This window comes from Pygoscelis adeliae, unplaced genomic scaffold, assembly GCF_000699105.1.
Source record: "Pygoscelis adeliae isolate BGI_AS28 unplaced genomic scaffold, ASM69910v1 Scaffold431, whole genome shotgun sequence".
In the NCBI taxonomy this organism is placed as follows: Eukaryota; Metazoa; Chordata; class Aves; order Sphenisciformes; family Spheniscidae; genus Pygoscelis; species Pygoscelis adeliae.
The window spans coordinates 1,407,615-1,424,925 of NW_008824047.1; the positions used below are offsets into that span (position 1 = coordinate 1,407,615).

Below are 17,311 nucleotides of genomic sequence, written 5' to 3' on the forward strand. Positions count from 1 at the left end.
TCACTGCAATGCATGTGGATTCCCATCTATACTTAGTCTTAAAAAAAATTGGTTGAATCCATCATAAATATTAAACATCGGAATATACTGGAAAGTTTCCCTGAAACAAAACTTCAAAAAATAATCTCCAAAAAAAAGATGTCAAGGCGTTTGGGAGAATTGACACTGGCATGTCATCAGATGTTGTCTTATAAAGCTAAATTAAGCATCTGACCAGAGTTTAATTTCTGTAAAAAATCATGCTAATTTAAATTGCTTTAGATTTAATTAAAAATGCTTTTCTAGAGAGATAATAATGTAACTCTGTTAATTAGTATCAAGTGGCATCTAGAGGGCATATTTAAAAACTAATCTGGAGAATAAATAGAGCTAATTAACAGTCAGAATAATGCTTTATGATTGTCTTTTGTTTATAAATGCTATAACGTTCAATATGCTATTAAATGAAATTGGTAATTAATGTATATCAAAGTTATTTTTTAATGTTCTTTTAACTAAAGAGTATGTCTTATGCACCATTTTTCAGACGATCTGGACACGTTTCATTTCTGGAGGGTGGGAGGAGAGGGTAAGGAGAACCGCTGTATGACATACCACATATGAATTCAATTAGGACCAGCTCATTCATCTCCCATAACACAGACCGTATGTGTTTATGAGCCCACGGGGGACATCCAGCGAGGCATCAGTTTGCATCTACTTGGTGCTCGCCAAAATGCACTGCTGACTGTAGCAATGGCCAGCGCAGGGAAGGTTTGCACTTTATGCCACGCACAACCCCAGGAGCAGCACTGTGGTGCTGTTTAGCGGGCAGAGAAGTGGCAGATTTTGCCTTCAAAATCTAAGCCTTGCAAAAGCAGAGACACGGTTCTGAGGAATGAGAACGGCTCCGAGGTTTGCTGTAGTATCTTTTAAAAGATCATGAGGTGCTCAAATACCTCAGGAATGAAGCTTGTAAAAGAAAGTGGTGCTAACAGTGAGGACGTGCTGCCATCCAATCCCACCACAAGAGTGGAGGAGATGGCTGGGCAATTGCAGGCAGTGGCAGATGAGCTTGGAAGAAAAAGGGCAGACCAGATTTGGCATAAGGCTCAGTTTCTACATGACTTTTTGTAGGCAAACATGAGCTCCTTCCGAGTCATCTGGACAAACGCAGCTCCTGAGCTCCCAGCTGGCTTTAAACAAGGTAGAGGGAATTTGTGCTTGTGTCTGGAAAAGGTTGTGTAGATGTTATCAGAGCTGACCATGGCCAAAGGGCTCAGAGAGCTGCCCTTGACCTCAAACAGAAGTTCCTGTTATCCTCCAATCTCTCCTATGATGACACGTTTGACTGGATTCACTAAATCAAATAAAATCATTGAAGTACTCTAAATGACATCATGCATGAAAAGCAGAGGGGACCAACTCTGTGTCCTTTAATGGTTAAAAATCAGAAATAACCCCTCAAAATACAATTAAAATAAAAAGCACTTTCATTTGGTAATCTGCACTACCCATGCTGTGCAATTTTTTGAAGCACCATCACATGCAGCACATGTCCTATTTGTATTTTTTTAATCCATAATTCTATGTATTCCTCCCTTTTTAATGCCTTGCTAACGTTGAAAAATCCTTTAGCTACCCAGAACAGAATCCATTTCAAAAAAGGAAAGCACCTCTTTTCTCATGACAAGGCTTCAGCATTACTTTGCAGAACAAACTTTCAGAATCAACTTTGAAGAGCGTACAAAGAAAAAAAGTAATTATCATTAACAAGATTAAAAGCTAGCCACAAGCCCGATAACTGCTGCTCTAACCTCTGTGAGATGACTTTCATGCCAGACATACACTTCCTTCTATAACAAGTCCATGTTCAGCAATAACAAGTTGAGATTATTTACATAGTGTAGATAGGTGTCAGCAGACACATACCGACAGCACCTGAGATCCCAAACACCACAAAAATGATCAAAGGAATTTGCCTGTGTACTATAAGTTGGACTAGCCTCAAGTGCAGACAAAAACACTGGAAGAAATACGAACATATGGTATAACACTTCCCAGCATGGCAAACAGCCATGGCAAACACTTTTGGAGGTAAAATTAGATTGGGGAAGCAAAGCTGGAGAAAAACAAAGCCAAGCATGAACTCTGAAAGCATTTCAGCTCAAGGTCATTGAAATACTCGCCATATAACGTCACCAGTGGTATCATTCTACCTTTTCTTTTCCGACAGATCTGCATAAGCCAAATAAACCCCAAGAAACACTCAGTTGCAGATAAAAATGAAAGTGCACTACAGTGGTTTGCAATATTTTTGATGCTGTTTATTCTGGAGACTAAAACAAGGCAGAAACTCAGAATAGCTATCAAAAATAATTGCCGGTTTCTCCAAAGTACAAAGTAAACAAACCCCAATATTTTTGTAAGCATGTAATCTGAAAAGAAGCATTTGCAACTTGTAAGGAAAAGTTTGTTATTTTTTTTTATATAAATCTCTCTCATTTTAAGGTCTCTAAGAAAACACTTAAAACCTGTTGCTTCCTGACTACATCTAGCCTGCACAAAGACTGTACAATTAATCAGCTCTGAAGGGTGCAGTGGGAAGGGAGATTTGTGGTAGAACATGGATTGTGACGAATGTTCCCCAGCTCTGTAACACTGCAAGAATTGTGAATGGTCTTTTTCAAAGTTCTAAGCTAAAAAAGATATTGTTAATTTTGTGAAGTTCAACATTTATCCTATAAAACTCACCTAACTCTGTATAGCTGGTGACTGAACTAGTCCAGTATGTAACACCAGCGACCTGCAGAGAGCTACACCTGGCCTGTCTACAAACAGGAACCATCTAGAATAGCACGACATCAGGTAACAAAAAATGTTAAGGGTTGGATGCAAAGTCCCATTCATGATGGTTAGACTCTGAGGCGCTCATTTTAAGCTCCTTTCAATTATACATAATATACTGATAATATGCTATGTAATATGTAGAAATAATAATAAAAATACTATATATCATTCTAAGCTCCTTCGTTGATCTCTCTGTTTTTAGGAGCTCACTAGAGAAGTCAGGAACAATTTGGAGTGAACAGATGCATCCAAATCAAGCCATTAGAAAACAGGTATCACTGCATCTACAGAGACCAGTGGCACGGCTATGTGACTAACTGCTAGCAATATTGAGCTACCCAGTCCGGTCCCACATGAAAACATTCATGAGCAAATCTTAGACTAACCAAAGAACATGGATTGAACTGGAGAGCTAGAGAATTCAAGTTCCTATAGAGGTAATTTCATGTAACTATCTACATTTTAAAATTTTACAATTACCATAACAGTTTCTTTTCTCTAATTTAAAAACAAAAAACCACCCCAAACGATAAACAACCCCCACCCCCCAAACAAAGTGTATCCCCAGTTTTTATTAGGAACTACTGCTGTAAAGCCTAGCAGGCCGGACAGCTGGGGAGGCAGATCCTGCACAGACAAAAGGAGAGCTCAAGCTGCCCCCTCTGTCTCGCAAGGCAGACGGGGAAGTGGTGGCATTGGTAAGGCTGGCCTCTGCTCCCGTGCACGGGGCGCTTAACCCACCCACAGCATAGCTGAAGATGGCGCAGAGATGCACAATGTGCTCTCGTACGTGGCTAAGGAAAGATAACTAATATAACGGACACCAAACTATTCAGAGAATTAGTATGAGATCCTAATTTGGGCTGACTTTTTCACTGCAGGTCTCCTCCTTGGTGTTCGCTTTAGAATGAAGGAGGAGCTGGTGAAAGTGGTGCGATCAAAAATATGAAGCCTGAGGTTTCCCTACGCACAGTGACTGCAGCCATGGAAGCATCCTTACAGCGATCCCTCACTGTCCTTCAACCCAGACCCAAGAGATAAAGTTGTTCAGTTTCCAAAGCTGGTTTTAAAGCTGCTTCACTGAGCCAGACAAACCACTTCCAGGGGAGTTTTTTTCTGCAGGGGAAATAACACATTGTGCAAGTTAAGAAACCCCTCAGATAGAAACTCCTGGCCATTATCTGCTTGGGGAAGATTCAAAGTAATAAAGACAGCGAAAGGCTTTATCTCCAAAATAAGCTTTCCCCAAGCATGAAGGGTAGTTAGGCAAAACTATTCTAAAATTTGAAGAGGTGTTTATTAAAACAGTGATTTAGTGAATAATCTTTTACCTAAAACTCTCAATCTCTCTGCTCCAACCACCACTTCGTTGTCATCTGCAGAAAACAGCAATTTTCCGGAGAGGGTTTTCACCTCAAATTTTTGGCTGTGTGCTTCCACTGCTTGGGGACCTAGAGGGAAGAAGAGATTTAGCACAACCTTTTAGTGAAAAGTGTAAGAAAATCACATAGTAGCTTCATACATTTAATAGGCCCATCTGCTGAGATTATCCTAAGAGCTCTGCAGATACAGCCTGCATCTGACACATCAAACAGGGAGGTCTGTGCTTTTCAGAGGGTGACCTCTTGTTAGAAAAGGGCACTGTTTTCTACCCAAATAACAACCCCTCAACTATTTCTACTTATGTTTTTGTTAATGCTTATGTATGTCATAAAATCACCATTAAACTTGGCATAGCTGGGAAACTTTTACAAAAACACAGAGCCACATGTGAAATAGCAATGAATATACCCAGCCATGCTTTGAGAGCATTGGTGTAGCTGTCAGAGGCATCAAGAGTTCCTCAGTACATTTTGCTTGGACTGATGCTGCAGTGTAAAAGATTCCTGGTTTTCTGCCTGTTAATGATACCTGGATTAAAATGGTATCAGTGCCATGCACAGTCCAATTTGTAAAAAAAAAAGACAAACACCACCACAGGAGCAAATGTTTTCTTTTAGACCATTTCAACCATGTGCAGGCCAAGACAAACGGCAGAGTCTCCCACGTTTCAGAAAGTTATTAGCGAGTAAAACTTTCCTTCGTAGCTCTTATTTCAATTCTGCTGCTTCTCCTGCAGCCTGCTGTGCACTGCAGTGCTGGAAAGCCTCTGGCAACGCGTTTTGTTGTGGATAAACAGCCTGATAAACATCAGCTGCCTGAATAGCAATTCTGTGCAGGTCTGTGGCTCAAAGACTATAAAGAGCAGACCCCTCCATTACCCGACCTAGGCTAAACTTTGGGCAAATCAGCATCTAACAGCCCTGTGCATCCCAGTCCAAGCCACAGCCTCCCTGGAATATGCTACTGCGCAAGGCAGGTGATCGGACTTCGCAATACTTCTGTCCATCTTCCTGACTAGTCCCATTTCTCAAAAGACAAGAGAAATAAGACCTGAAAGCCAGTTATTTTCTTATAGGCAGGTTCAAACTTAATCTATACGCAGTGTTTCCCTGCACAGGTCATCTGGATTGGCATCAGGGCACACAAAGAATTGCGTGCATGATTCGCTCTACAGAAAAGCGAGGCTATGCTGAGATCCCTGGAAACACTTAAAAATCTTGCAGCCATTCTGAGTAAATCCAGTGCTTTCAAGCTTTAAGTTTGATTTGTATCTTGCTAATTAACTGCCTCCCTACTCATCACTGCAGCACGCGCTACATGGGACCACGTCTTTGTTCCGCTCTGAAATCAAAGCTGCTGCCGAATGCAGAAACGAGCTCAATAACCAGAAGATCATGCCGGGAGACATCACTGACTGTGTCCTCCCAAGCTCTCGTGAAATGAAGGTGCTTAAGTGAACCAAATACCCTCTTGAAAATATATGGAGAACCAACGAACTAAACACACTCATTCTGAATGTGAGAATCAGGGAGCTTGGGGTTGAATTTATTTCCTCCCTCCAGGCAATTTTCCTGTGTACTGCTTAAATCATTGCTTACTGAAGCTGCATATTTAATTATTTAATACTGTGACTAGAGGCCAAGATGTTATATAAGCAAACCAAACAACCCAGTCTCACGTAGAAACAACATGTTTATGGATTACTGGCTCTGCCACAGCAATACTTCTCCCAGTCCCTAGATAAATCTCAATAAATAAATATCTATCCTATATCATATATATTATATATTAGAATATATAATGCATTAGGCTCTTTCAATCCAAATTACACATGCATTCATTCAAAGGTTGCCGTGCACTGGGGATTTATGAAACACTCATTTCCCCATCAAACACACTCATGCTTGGGAGCACGAGAGCATTCTTCATCAGCAGAAGGACAGAGAGATCTAAACTGCAAAGTGTCCCAACCCAGCCACAGCTCATCAGCGGAGTTCCCAAGCTCTCAGGCCAGTTAGAAGTGTCTCAGGAAAAGCCTGTGCCTGTTACAACAGAAATATCACCCTGCATATGTTCTTCTTGACCCTGAAGTCGTACAAGTAACCTTTCTGTCTCTGGATTGGCTTTCAAATGAAAACGATGGTCTGCTTCATTATCAGAAAGCACCAGCCAGCTACCTCTCCAGCACGGCTTTCATGTCTCTAGCTTTGTTTCTACAAAGTGGAGCGAAGTACTTCACAAGACGCCTGGGCTCCCCTCCTGCATGCTAAAGCCAACGCAGCATCCCACAACACACCCACTTTCATCCCTCCTTAATTCTGCCACGCAGCCTTTCCCCCTCCTTACCTGTTACAAGACGAGTAAGGACTTTAGTCTTCTCATTGAGGATGTTCACTGTCACATTTCTGGCAGACTGGAAGTACAGTGGATTGCCCTGGAACGAGACCACGAGAGCAAGCACGTGAGATGGGGACAGCTGCCCATGACCAGCCTGCTTGAGACACCCAGAGCTTTGCCTAATGCTGTTGGGCTGCTGTTAATGGCCCCGAGGTTGGGCGTGTGGTTGAGGTGCAGGCTACCCTGCATTAATTTTTATTTCCAGGATAAAACCATAGTCCACACCTCTGGCCCAGATAATGTCCCAGAGACTAGTCTTGTTTTAGGGATGGTTAGCTTTATTGACAGTATAAGCCAACCAACCTGCTATTTTAAAATGTGCAGGTGATAGGGGACCTGACCTAAGCTTCCTGAAGGTCATGGTGTTTTGGGAGGGTGGCTGACTGCAGCAGTGCATTTCAGAGTCAAATCTGCAATATTGCACACAGCTTCAGATGACTCCAATGGGTGACTGTGTCTGTGTACCACACGGCCACGTGAGTGAGCCGTGCCCAAGGGCTGTGAACGAGAAAACCTTGTTAACATGTAGAAAGTGCCTTTGATCTCAAAGCACTTATGAACCATCTGGCACCCGGCATGTACCACCACCATATTCCAGTCTGAGATGCCAGCTTGGGACCAGACCCATCCCATCGGGTCTGGAGATACACAAGACATGAAGTCCTCCCCACTCCCCACCTGACCACACAGATTTCTGCCCATTTTTCATTTTTATGCTTTAAATGTACCTCTGAGAGAAGAGTTAGAGCAGCTGTTAACACACAGGAGCCACACAGCTATCTGGCAGCATCCATCTCAGGTATTTCTCCCGCAGAGCGAAGCCAAAGAAAACCCACAGAGAAAACCATCTGGCTCCTTCTGTGTGCAAACGCATCCAAGACACCCGGGAACTCGTGTTTTCTACAGGCAGCCCCAGCCCACACAGCTGGTTTCTCAGGGGCTATTAGGCAACTAAGGCACTAGCACAGGGTGACCCCAACTTAAATCAGCCAAAAATCTACTAATGTGTGAGGTGGAAATTCACTGCCAGTATCTCTTCACGTCTAAAGCAGGCAGCTGATTAAATTAATCAACTGACTAAGCCATAGGATTGGTAGAGGGGATAAAACAGCAAGAAAATCAGCAAGGAGTTCCAAATTTTATGTCCATGTGCTTCCTATATCAAAGTCTCTTTCTAGTGTTTCAAAATCTTTCCATTAGGAATGAATAATCAGGATGGGGATGGAGGATCGTGTAGGTCAGGCATGTTCTCCTTGCCTCTTGAATTTATAAGGAACATAACTAATATTTGCATTGATGCCATTTTTCTGGATCATGGCAGAAGGACTAGGTTGTCTGCATATAAAACATAACAGGAGCACAGGAATGCACTCATGGGAGTCCTGTGATGGGCTGGAGCTTCAAGGAACACTTGTAGTGATGGGTAAATGATTCCCAGCAGTCTTTGCAGAAAACAAACCTCAGAAAACTAAAACAAAACACATGGGCTGGTTCACAATAATTACATTTGGTACCTTAAATATTTGTTCTGCATGCACTCATGGGATCAGCCCTTCAGCAAAAAAGGGGGAAATGAGATTTGTTTGATCAATTATAATTAGACCATTATGGCTACATTCAGACTATTTATAACTAAATAAAAATAATAAAAAGAAAGAATTCCACTTAATCATTTCCAGACCCTGGACAAGTTTCAGAAGCTCTTGGTGTCTTTGTGTCCTCATACACTTAATGAGGACAAATCATCCTTATATAGCTCTGTGATGTGTTTGACAGCTTAAGCAATATAGTATCTGAAACTGAAATACAATTAATAAGTTAGAAGTAAGGAGCAGTGGTAATGACTGGTAATGATTTTGCTCTTTTTTATTCATTTTTATTTGTGTTCTTCTAGAACCTAGAAATTAATGTTGATTACTATTTTACGGTTAATAGCACAGAAAAAAAGATGGCTTCACTTGAATACCCACTTGCTGTGGTATTAATTCTCTGCAGCCCTGATCAGGGACCTAATGTGAACACCCCCAGCGATAGCAGTTTACTGCTACATTTTCATTTCACACTTACAGATGAAGGATATTTTAAAAGAAAGATAGATACAATCTGCATAATCTATAGTCATAGGTGAGACTATAACCACTATAAACATGCCATATCAAGCACAGAAAAGTCACATTTTTGACTTTCACTATTTGACTTTTGTTTATGGAGTTATACAAGTAGCTAGAGTGTTTGGAAAAGGCCAGGAAACCTTCTAGTCCAAAATGCAGGTAGGAAAAATCATTCAATCCCCATGGCTTTGAAACTCTTAACAGGAGATTGCACTACGGAAGTACTATAAGATAAGCCAAGTGGTTAACATAAAAAGAGTCACAGAAAAAGTTGCTCCAAAGAAGTCTTACAAGACAAGCTAAGAGCTGGTATCCACCTACGAAAGACTTAAAATACATAATCAGATCTTGAAACGCTTACCCCAGCATAGTCATCTCGTTCACTGATTCAGAGCTCAGATTCATGCAGCCTTCAAAAATCTAAATTTCCCTAATGGAAGAGTTGTTTCTATTGGTCTGCAGGGAAGGAACATTTCAAGCACTTAATGCAATGCCCGCTCTCATTTCCATAATTCTTCTTCCATTAAGAAATGAAAAAGAGCTGAAAAAATTACTCCCTTTTGCTGAAAATTCTGCAGATTTTCTGTCCGTCATCTTCTGTTTACAAAGGTAACAACACCGACATCTTTTACACACTGAACATTTAAAAAATGTTTCCTCTGTTGCAAGCTTGGTGATGATGCTAGCTTCCTTCAATCACACAGAACAAAAATAATTAAAGCATTAAAGAATTCTTAAAACAGCTAGAAATTGTAACTGAAAAGGCGAAACCCTTCACTTCTCTTACACTTTCACATTATGACACAAAATTAAGTATTCTGATGCACAGGAGCAAATGGAAATCTAGATCAATGTGCCATCGTCACCACAATAAAAATAATTACATAGTGAAATAGTATTCTCACAAGCTGTCATAACACTTGATAGACCTGGAGTTAGACTATCAGCATGCAATAAATAAGCACGTCTGACTCTAATTATAACACTGTAAGTATGAGACACACCACATTTCTGAAGTATAATATGCAACAATCTAGTTCTGAATCTTTCCAGATAAATAACATTAAAGAAATAAATATATTTTACTCTTGGACTTGATGCAAAGAAAACTGAAGTGAACAGAAAACTGGCTTAAGTATTCTTCCGGGTTCAGAAAAGTAGAGAAAATAATCTTTTTCTCTTTGTCTACCTGTTTTTCTCCAAAAGGTTCTACCCAATTCTTCAGAAAAGCACATTTAAGATAGAATACATCTCATATCGACGATCACACAATAACCCTACATATTTCACTGCCCGCATGCTATCTGATGTACTGAGAAATCTCATTCTCTGTCATTTGTTCTTCTTCCTCTCATCACAAACAGGACAACGTTTCCCTGCACGTCTCTTTGCAGGAGTAGACGCTGCTCCCAGCCCACATGCTGCCACTGACTTGCTCTTTATGCCCAGACTCGGCTGTTACCACTTTAACCTCTTTACAACAACCCTCTATTAACTGTGTTGTGTTAGCAGAGTTCCAGTTCACGTCCATCTTAGCCATCCCACTGCACTGCACTGAACTACAGCCTTTGATTTAACTTCCTATGCAACTTTGCAAATTAAATCAGCGGTCACCTCCTTTCCGACACTATTTTATGTTATTGTTTCTTTCCAGTGGTTCCTTTGATCATTTGGCTGGAGAAACTGAGGTAGAGACATCGATGGGAGTAGGATGCATTTTTTTCCCCTTCTGCATGTTTTCCTGTTTGCTTCTGACTTATTTCAAGCGTTTTCCTTGCAGGACACCGATGGAGGATCCCACCATGCTCTGGGCTGCAGCTCCATTTCTGGGGACAGGTGAGGCTGGGATCTTTTAAGGACTCTTTGGGCTGGTTAACTACTTCCAGCCCACCATGAATCTATTATTCACCTCTGCAGGAAATCCTGCATAATAAATACATCATTCTGCCTCTTACTCCAGCCTCTCATTAGCAGACTCAATGACTTAACAATAACGTAAATGTTTGTAGACACACAAAAGAAGTTGCCACAGCTACTCAATATATTAAAACGTTGGACACATGCTGCAGAATAAAGAATGTGAAAAGTACAAAAATACATCAAAACAGTATAGCTTGTTTCCTCACTAAGCAGTGAGGTATCCAGTAAAATATAGAAGACTTTGCAAAAGGTATCGACTGATTGTTTGCTAGGTTAAATACATGGCAAAACAAGCCCTAACAGGTCCCTAGCTGTCTGTCTTTGGCTCACTTTGGAAGAGATGCTAAAAACTCCTAGATGGGATACTAAAACAGGAAAAGCACTTTGACTCACAACCTTAATTTGCAGCTGAAGCAATCCCAACCAGTGCTGTCTTTAAGGAAATTCAATACTTCAACAGATGTCCTTAGACTGTTTTAGGGAATTATTAAAAATATTTGGAAATCCTTTTAAATTTTAACAGGCAATTTTAAAATAATGCATCACAGTCAGTGTGTTTGTAATTTGGATGGTCAAAAGGAGTTGCTTTGATTTGATCCTGTGGATTCAAAGACTTCACAAAGTGAGTGCAAGTGAGGCTTGTGGAAATAATGGAAATGGTGAATTGCCTGCAGGCTTGACAAAGGAATGGGAAAAATTAAAATATTAAAGCATAATCCAGGTTGGCAAGGAGCAGTCTATGGAAAAGCCACTCAGAGCACCATTTTCCTGCTCAACTGTACCTCTCACTGACATTACAGAAAGCAAACACTGCTCTATACACAGCTGGACTGTCAGAGGGCAAAAGATCATTTTCTGTAAAGCAAGCAGCCAGCCCCACTATGTGAGCAAAAGCTCTCCTTCACCTGGCCTACAGCCACAAGCAGCACATTCATTTGCCTGCACCCTTGAGTGCTGTTTTAAGGAGCTGCTGATAGAGGGGAAGTATTCATGTGGGTTATAACAAATATATTCATTTCCTGAAGTCCAATCAGTCCTACTACACTAGCAGTTAAATGTGATAATAGTAGTAACAGCAATGATACCTATTCTCCTGCATTGCATTTTCCATTGGTAGGGACAACTCACAGCTGCACGAGGCAACGTTTCACAGCTTTGTCTGTGTCAGAGTGACAAGTATTCATTGCCTGTTAACTGAGACACAAAGCAATCATTTCAGGGCACAAGATGTCCTTCACCAAGAATGGCAAATTTTGCTAACGAAAACTCACAAACACATCACCTCTGCCATACCTCCTAATGTAACCAGACCCAGCAGCACATGCTGCCCGAGACACAGCACCGCGTGCGAGCTCATTTTTGCAGTTGTCAGGCATGACCTGAGACCTACCGGGAAAGCTGACTTTTTAACCATTACTCTGTCATTTTTTGTCGGTTGACACAGATGTGCTTAAATTAGTATCGCTGACCCAGTTTTCCATGTTCTTGTATGACTTGCTCATCCTTCAAAGGGAAGCACCAGTAATACCCTCACTGCATGACACTAAACGCAGAGTGTCCTAACCATGAAGATCTCCAGAACATGCTGTGAGCACACAGTCAAGAACACCAGGCCTGACCCCGAGTGTGCATTTCTTTCCCCCACTCCTGCCTTGGGAACAGAAACTCCTTTGTGGAGTGTCTGATGCTGGAAAAGCTCAGAGCTGTCCCCATAAAACAGAGTTGGGAGGAAACAATCGGGTAAAAAAACTTCAGGATTGGTAACAGATGCTGCAGAGATCAAGCAACTGGCACTGCCATGAATCACAGCAAACCTCACCAGAACATTGTACAGACGTCACGCACCTCCTGAAAAACAAACAGACAAAACACTGGACAGCATCTATCTTTAGCCGTGAAGACGACAAACATGGGAGTATCTAGTGAACCCTGTCCCTAAGATCCTGCTTGGAACGGCAGCCTGGCCTTCACCTACGTCAACAGAAAATCTAGAATTCAGGCCAGACTTGCAAGCCAACCATTACCGCTTCTATTTGAAAAGTAAACCCAACAGCTCTTCCTCCTGTTTCTGATCTAGCTCCCCACAGCAAGAACAGGATTTTGCCCAGAAGCCTTCTGGCAGACAAATTTAAGTCATGTGGCTAAATCTCTAGGTGCTAGATTGAAAACATCCCTTAATATGATTTGAACGTACTTTTTGTTGTTTAATCACTGAGTCTCTTTTGATCTTGACTTTGTCCTTCGAACAGTTGAATATAATGTTCATGTAACTAAATCCCTTTTTTAGTAAAACTTCTGATTTGACAGTGTAAGCTTTTCATAGCAGAATGAAAGGAAACCGTGAATGGAATTGGTAACAAACAGATTAAAACAAATGCTACAAAATACCCCAGTATGTGCTATATTTGTGTCTAAAGATGATTGCTTTTAGGAAGGAGGCAACAGGTCCAGTGCAGAGATAACAAAATGTAGTCTGCATCCTCTTCTTCCAGGAAACAAACTTTTCATAAGTGTAATGTGTCCAGGTCATGTAACCTGGAGCTGATACATCCCTGACCTGCAACTGGCACTCAAAGACATAAACGTAGTATCATGAGCTTACTCAACGTGCCGAGTTCCAACTTCTGACATTTCATTAAGTATTCAAATGCTTAAAACAAAAAAAATCAGGTCCCTTCTATGCAAACAAGGTACAGTCACATTTGCAGAAAGATGTGTTTTACAGTACCATGAAGCTCAAAAAATACTCTGGTCCCACTCAACACATTTTAATGGCATAGATGGTGCACATGTTGGAGTTTTATGCCCGATACCACAAACCCCCGTCTTTTATGGCATTCCTTGAAGTTCATTTTAGTAACAATAGAAACAGAAGGTAAACTTTCCACAACTACTTTAAAGCAATTACATCTCTGACTCTTTTTTTTTAAAGTGCGAAGAAGGCAGGTCTGTGACGTGAGATCTAAATGACTGGGTTCTGCTTTTGGATGGCTACCCAAGGGCATTTGTATGCTTCAAAGTGATTTATTTCTGGCAATCTAGGGGTTTCTCTCTTTAGAAGAATACCTGTAATAATCTCATGAACACAGTGCTTCAAGAGAGTAGCTGCTTCTTCAAGACACCTCATCAGCTGCTTTGCAGCTGAGATTCTTCTGAAAATTAAATTATACTATGTCTGCTGACATTAAAAACAACACTGAAAAAACCTCCAAGACATTACATCTGCCTCAACTTCTTTGCCATTCTTTTTTCTTTTTTACTCCATTGACTTATGAGGAAAACCACAGATGACATGATGAAACCAATAGACATACACATAAAAATAAAATGCAACCATGCATGTTGGAGTTCTATTCAGTATCCATGGGGGTGGGAAATCTGGATTTGTAATGTCTGAAGGCTGCTGCACATTCACAAAACTTTTTGTATTGGTAGGACTGAACTGAGCATTACTGGCTTCAGAAAAAATCTGATGCATTAAGCATGCTCAGTACCAGAGTGCTCTGGCAAGACACCCTTAGATCACATCTGAAATGAAGATAACAGCACAACTTGTAAAATGACCAAATAATTCTGAAAATGCTTCAAGCACTTCACTGCAGAGTTCACCCAAAGGTGTTATACCAGAGTTGATCAAATGTGCACTGATGATTAACTTTGCATCACTGGGGAATGGCTCTCCCTCGTACAAACTAAGCAGGACTCGAGAAACTGTAACAGAACAGCGGTCCTAGGTTCTCAGCACATTGATCACCACTTCTAGTAAAAATCAACCAAGTATTCACTAACCATTCCAATTTACTTGAATTCTTCTGCAGAAATACCTAACCGCAGTAGCTGCTCAGTGGCAGCTTGCACCGATTTGATCCTTGTCTATAGGAGGTCTTTTAGCAGTGGGACTATGGATTTGTGCTAAGTTATAGCCTATTTTCTGCCTCGGGCTACCCTAGTTATGGTCAGACTCCAGTGGTGACAGATCTCCTACTGAAGTGAACACACTGCAGATAGGCACAGTGCCATAGGAGAGAGGGAGAGAAAGGAAGAGAGCTCTGCTGGGGTTTAAAATATTCTAAATCATCCAACTATATAGCTACTCCACTGCTTGTAACTTTTAGTCCAGACAAGTGTGCAGACCTCTGTTCATGTGTTTTCATTTTTATGGCCTTTCTGGTACGCCTACCGCCTGCCTTAAACATCTTTTAAAACTGCTGGTAAATCATACCTCACTATCTATAAAAGGCATCTGAAGACAATATTAAAATTATATAGAACTAGTAATTTCTGAGTTACTTTCTCTTCCTATCAGCATTACTTGGACCACAGTACAGCCAGAGACAATTAGGATCTCGCTCAGTTAGTGAGGTGAATACACATGAAAGAGTACTTATGGTTAATACTAAGAAAGGCACAGTAATATTTTCCAGAAGTCTGATTCAGCAGTGACACTTGGGTTCTGCAACACTCTCAGCCCCTTTTAGGCATTTTGTTACTGCACTGTATAACGCTAAGTATGTATCCAGATATTTTTCTCTAAGAAGGCTAATAACGTGGCTCTCCCTGAACATTGCTTTGAAATTATAACTTTCCTTTGCTGCATGTCATGGATCGCTTACTTCTTGTATTAGATTATAAATGGCCATGCCAACTTACGTATGCATGTACACCACGAAACACAGGCAAGATCCTAGCAGAGGCCCCTGGTGTTACTGAAATTCAGCTGCTGCTAATAAGAAGAAGGGAAAACATTTCCATCTGTTTGGATTGGGAAAAAGAATTCATGAGTCTCTGATTCATCTGCATCCATATGCTGATATGTAGACAACACTTATGGACACATAGACATATGCGAGGTAGCCAGCAACAGAAATCAAATCAATCACAGATCACAGCATGTGATTTGCCTAATTATGAGTAACACCTCACATTTTTTGTCTACGCAAAAAGCACTTTGTGAACGAGCAGATGGCATTGCTATGGGATGGCACCATCCTCAACAGTTGCAGATGCAGAGCATTTACACAGCACGCTGAAAAAATGACACAACACAAGCTGCTTCCTGGGAAAAAGATTCAAATTGAACAAGTGTCACCAAACAAAATACACGTATTTATCGATGTTCTGAACTTATCTGATCCAGCCTCTTTCCTCAAATCAAATACACACGTGCAGGCCAGGGAGCGATGCTTTCTAGACATCGTTAAAGTCTCTTAGATAGGACTGTTACGTGAGCTGCCTAGCACAGAAAAGGGGAGATGCAGACCAACTTGAGTCTAGTTCCAACCCGCAAACAATTTAAATCCACACAAGCAGAATCAATAGGAAGAAGCCCTGCAGAGAAAGCAATTACACTGCAAAAGCAACTATATTACAGCACGGTTACGGCTGGAAGGCAGGACGCAGAAGGCCATCCTCACTTCTGTGATTACCCAGTGGAGTTCTCTCCAATGCATCTGGCCTGTGAAATGACAAGGTTCAGCCTGGACATGTTCCTGCAATCAAAGTGTTTCTGTTTCTGAGCTTCTATTGCAATTATAAGGCCCTTCTTTATGAGACCTGTCCTTCAGGTTTGCTGTGCTCCATAGGCAAATGCGGGTCTGTGCATCAGGAAACAGGTTTGAAGGGCTCGGTATGCTCTCCTTCTCAATAGCTTCATGGGAGTAATAATCTCATTTCCCGGATCTCCAATTATTTATTCACTGGAGACTGTGCACTTGCCACTGTACAAGACACAAAGAAAGATCATCTGACCATTCCTGGTGATAGAAAATTCAGGTTTTCTATTGAAATTTTTGCTTTTATTTGTGGTTTGTCTGCATTTTTTTTCCCCCAAGCTGCTCTAAGCACATACACTGGTGTGACAGGTTTGAAGCAGCTATAAAATGATTGATGAAAACCATATTTTGGCCTTGTTGTGGGAATATTGACTGTAGAAATATACTCAGTTAACTCTGTATGGGCATATCTGGGAAAATGGGAAGGACAGAAAAGAAAGGCTGGGCCCACGTCTGTAGCTCTGATACCAAAGTAATTTGATCTGCTTTAATTATGATACAGGGTTATGGGGTCACAGAAACATTTGCACAGACTGTTTTTGAATTGCTTTTACTTAACCACTTTGTTTCTTCTGCTGAAATGATCAATACTTGGCTTTAAGAAGAATGCTCTGGTGGTCTACATGACTAGACAGAGGCTTCCCCGCAGGAATAAACACAGGGGCCAAACTCTGACCTACGGTGCCACAGTGGTCCATGTGTGAGTTAGTGTCAGACAGGAACCGTCTTGGAGAGGAAGAACTGCAAACCTCCATCTGTCTCGGAGAGGCTGAACGTCTAATAGCCAAGCCAGCAGTACACTTGCAAAGGTAAAATGACAGATGCAGCTAAGCATGTGACATGAAATTCGATTTATCTGAAGGAAAAGATGCTAAATCATGCTGGATGTTGCTACACCAAACACATGTACCTACAGAGATAGCATGACAGCAAAGGTCTGATCAGTGGGACAATTTGCATGAGCAGGAGTAGGGTGCTCTTTGTTGGGATTTGACTGTATCTTGCGGCTGCCATTCAACAGACACTCTTGAGTATCTGCTTCAGGGGGAAGAGAGGAGAGGAACACAGGGTATTGCCATGGTACAGGGCTGATAAGCAAAAATACATCCCTAACACCAC

General features: G+C 41.3%; 1 protein-coding gene across 1 annotated transcript in view; it reads right to left on the reverse strand.

Moving 5' to 3' along the window:
• SGCD (sarcoglycan, delta (35kDa dystrophin-associated glycoprotein)) overlaps positions 1-17,311 on the reverse strand; it is a gene marked incomplete at its 5' end in the record, with an annotated part of 75,050 nt that overhangs the window by 44,725 nt on the left and 13,014 nt on the right. The window contains 2 exons of the mRNA XM_009333545.1: positions 4,161-4,280; positions 6,559-6,646. Of these exons, the coding sequence (XP_009331820.1) occupies positions 4,161-4,280; positions 6,559-6,646 (208 nt within the window). The remainder of the gene's footprint in view (positions 1-4,160; positions 4,281-6,558; positions 6,647-17,311) is intronic.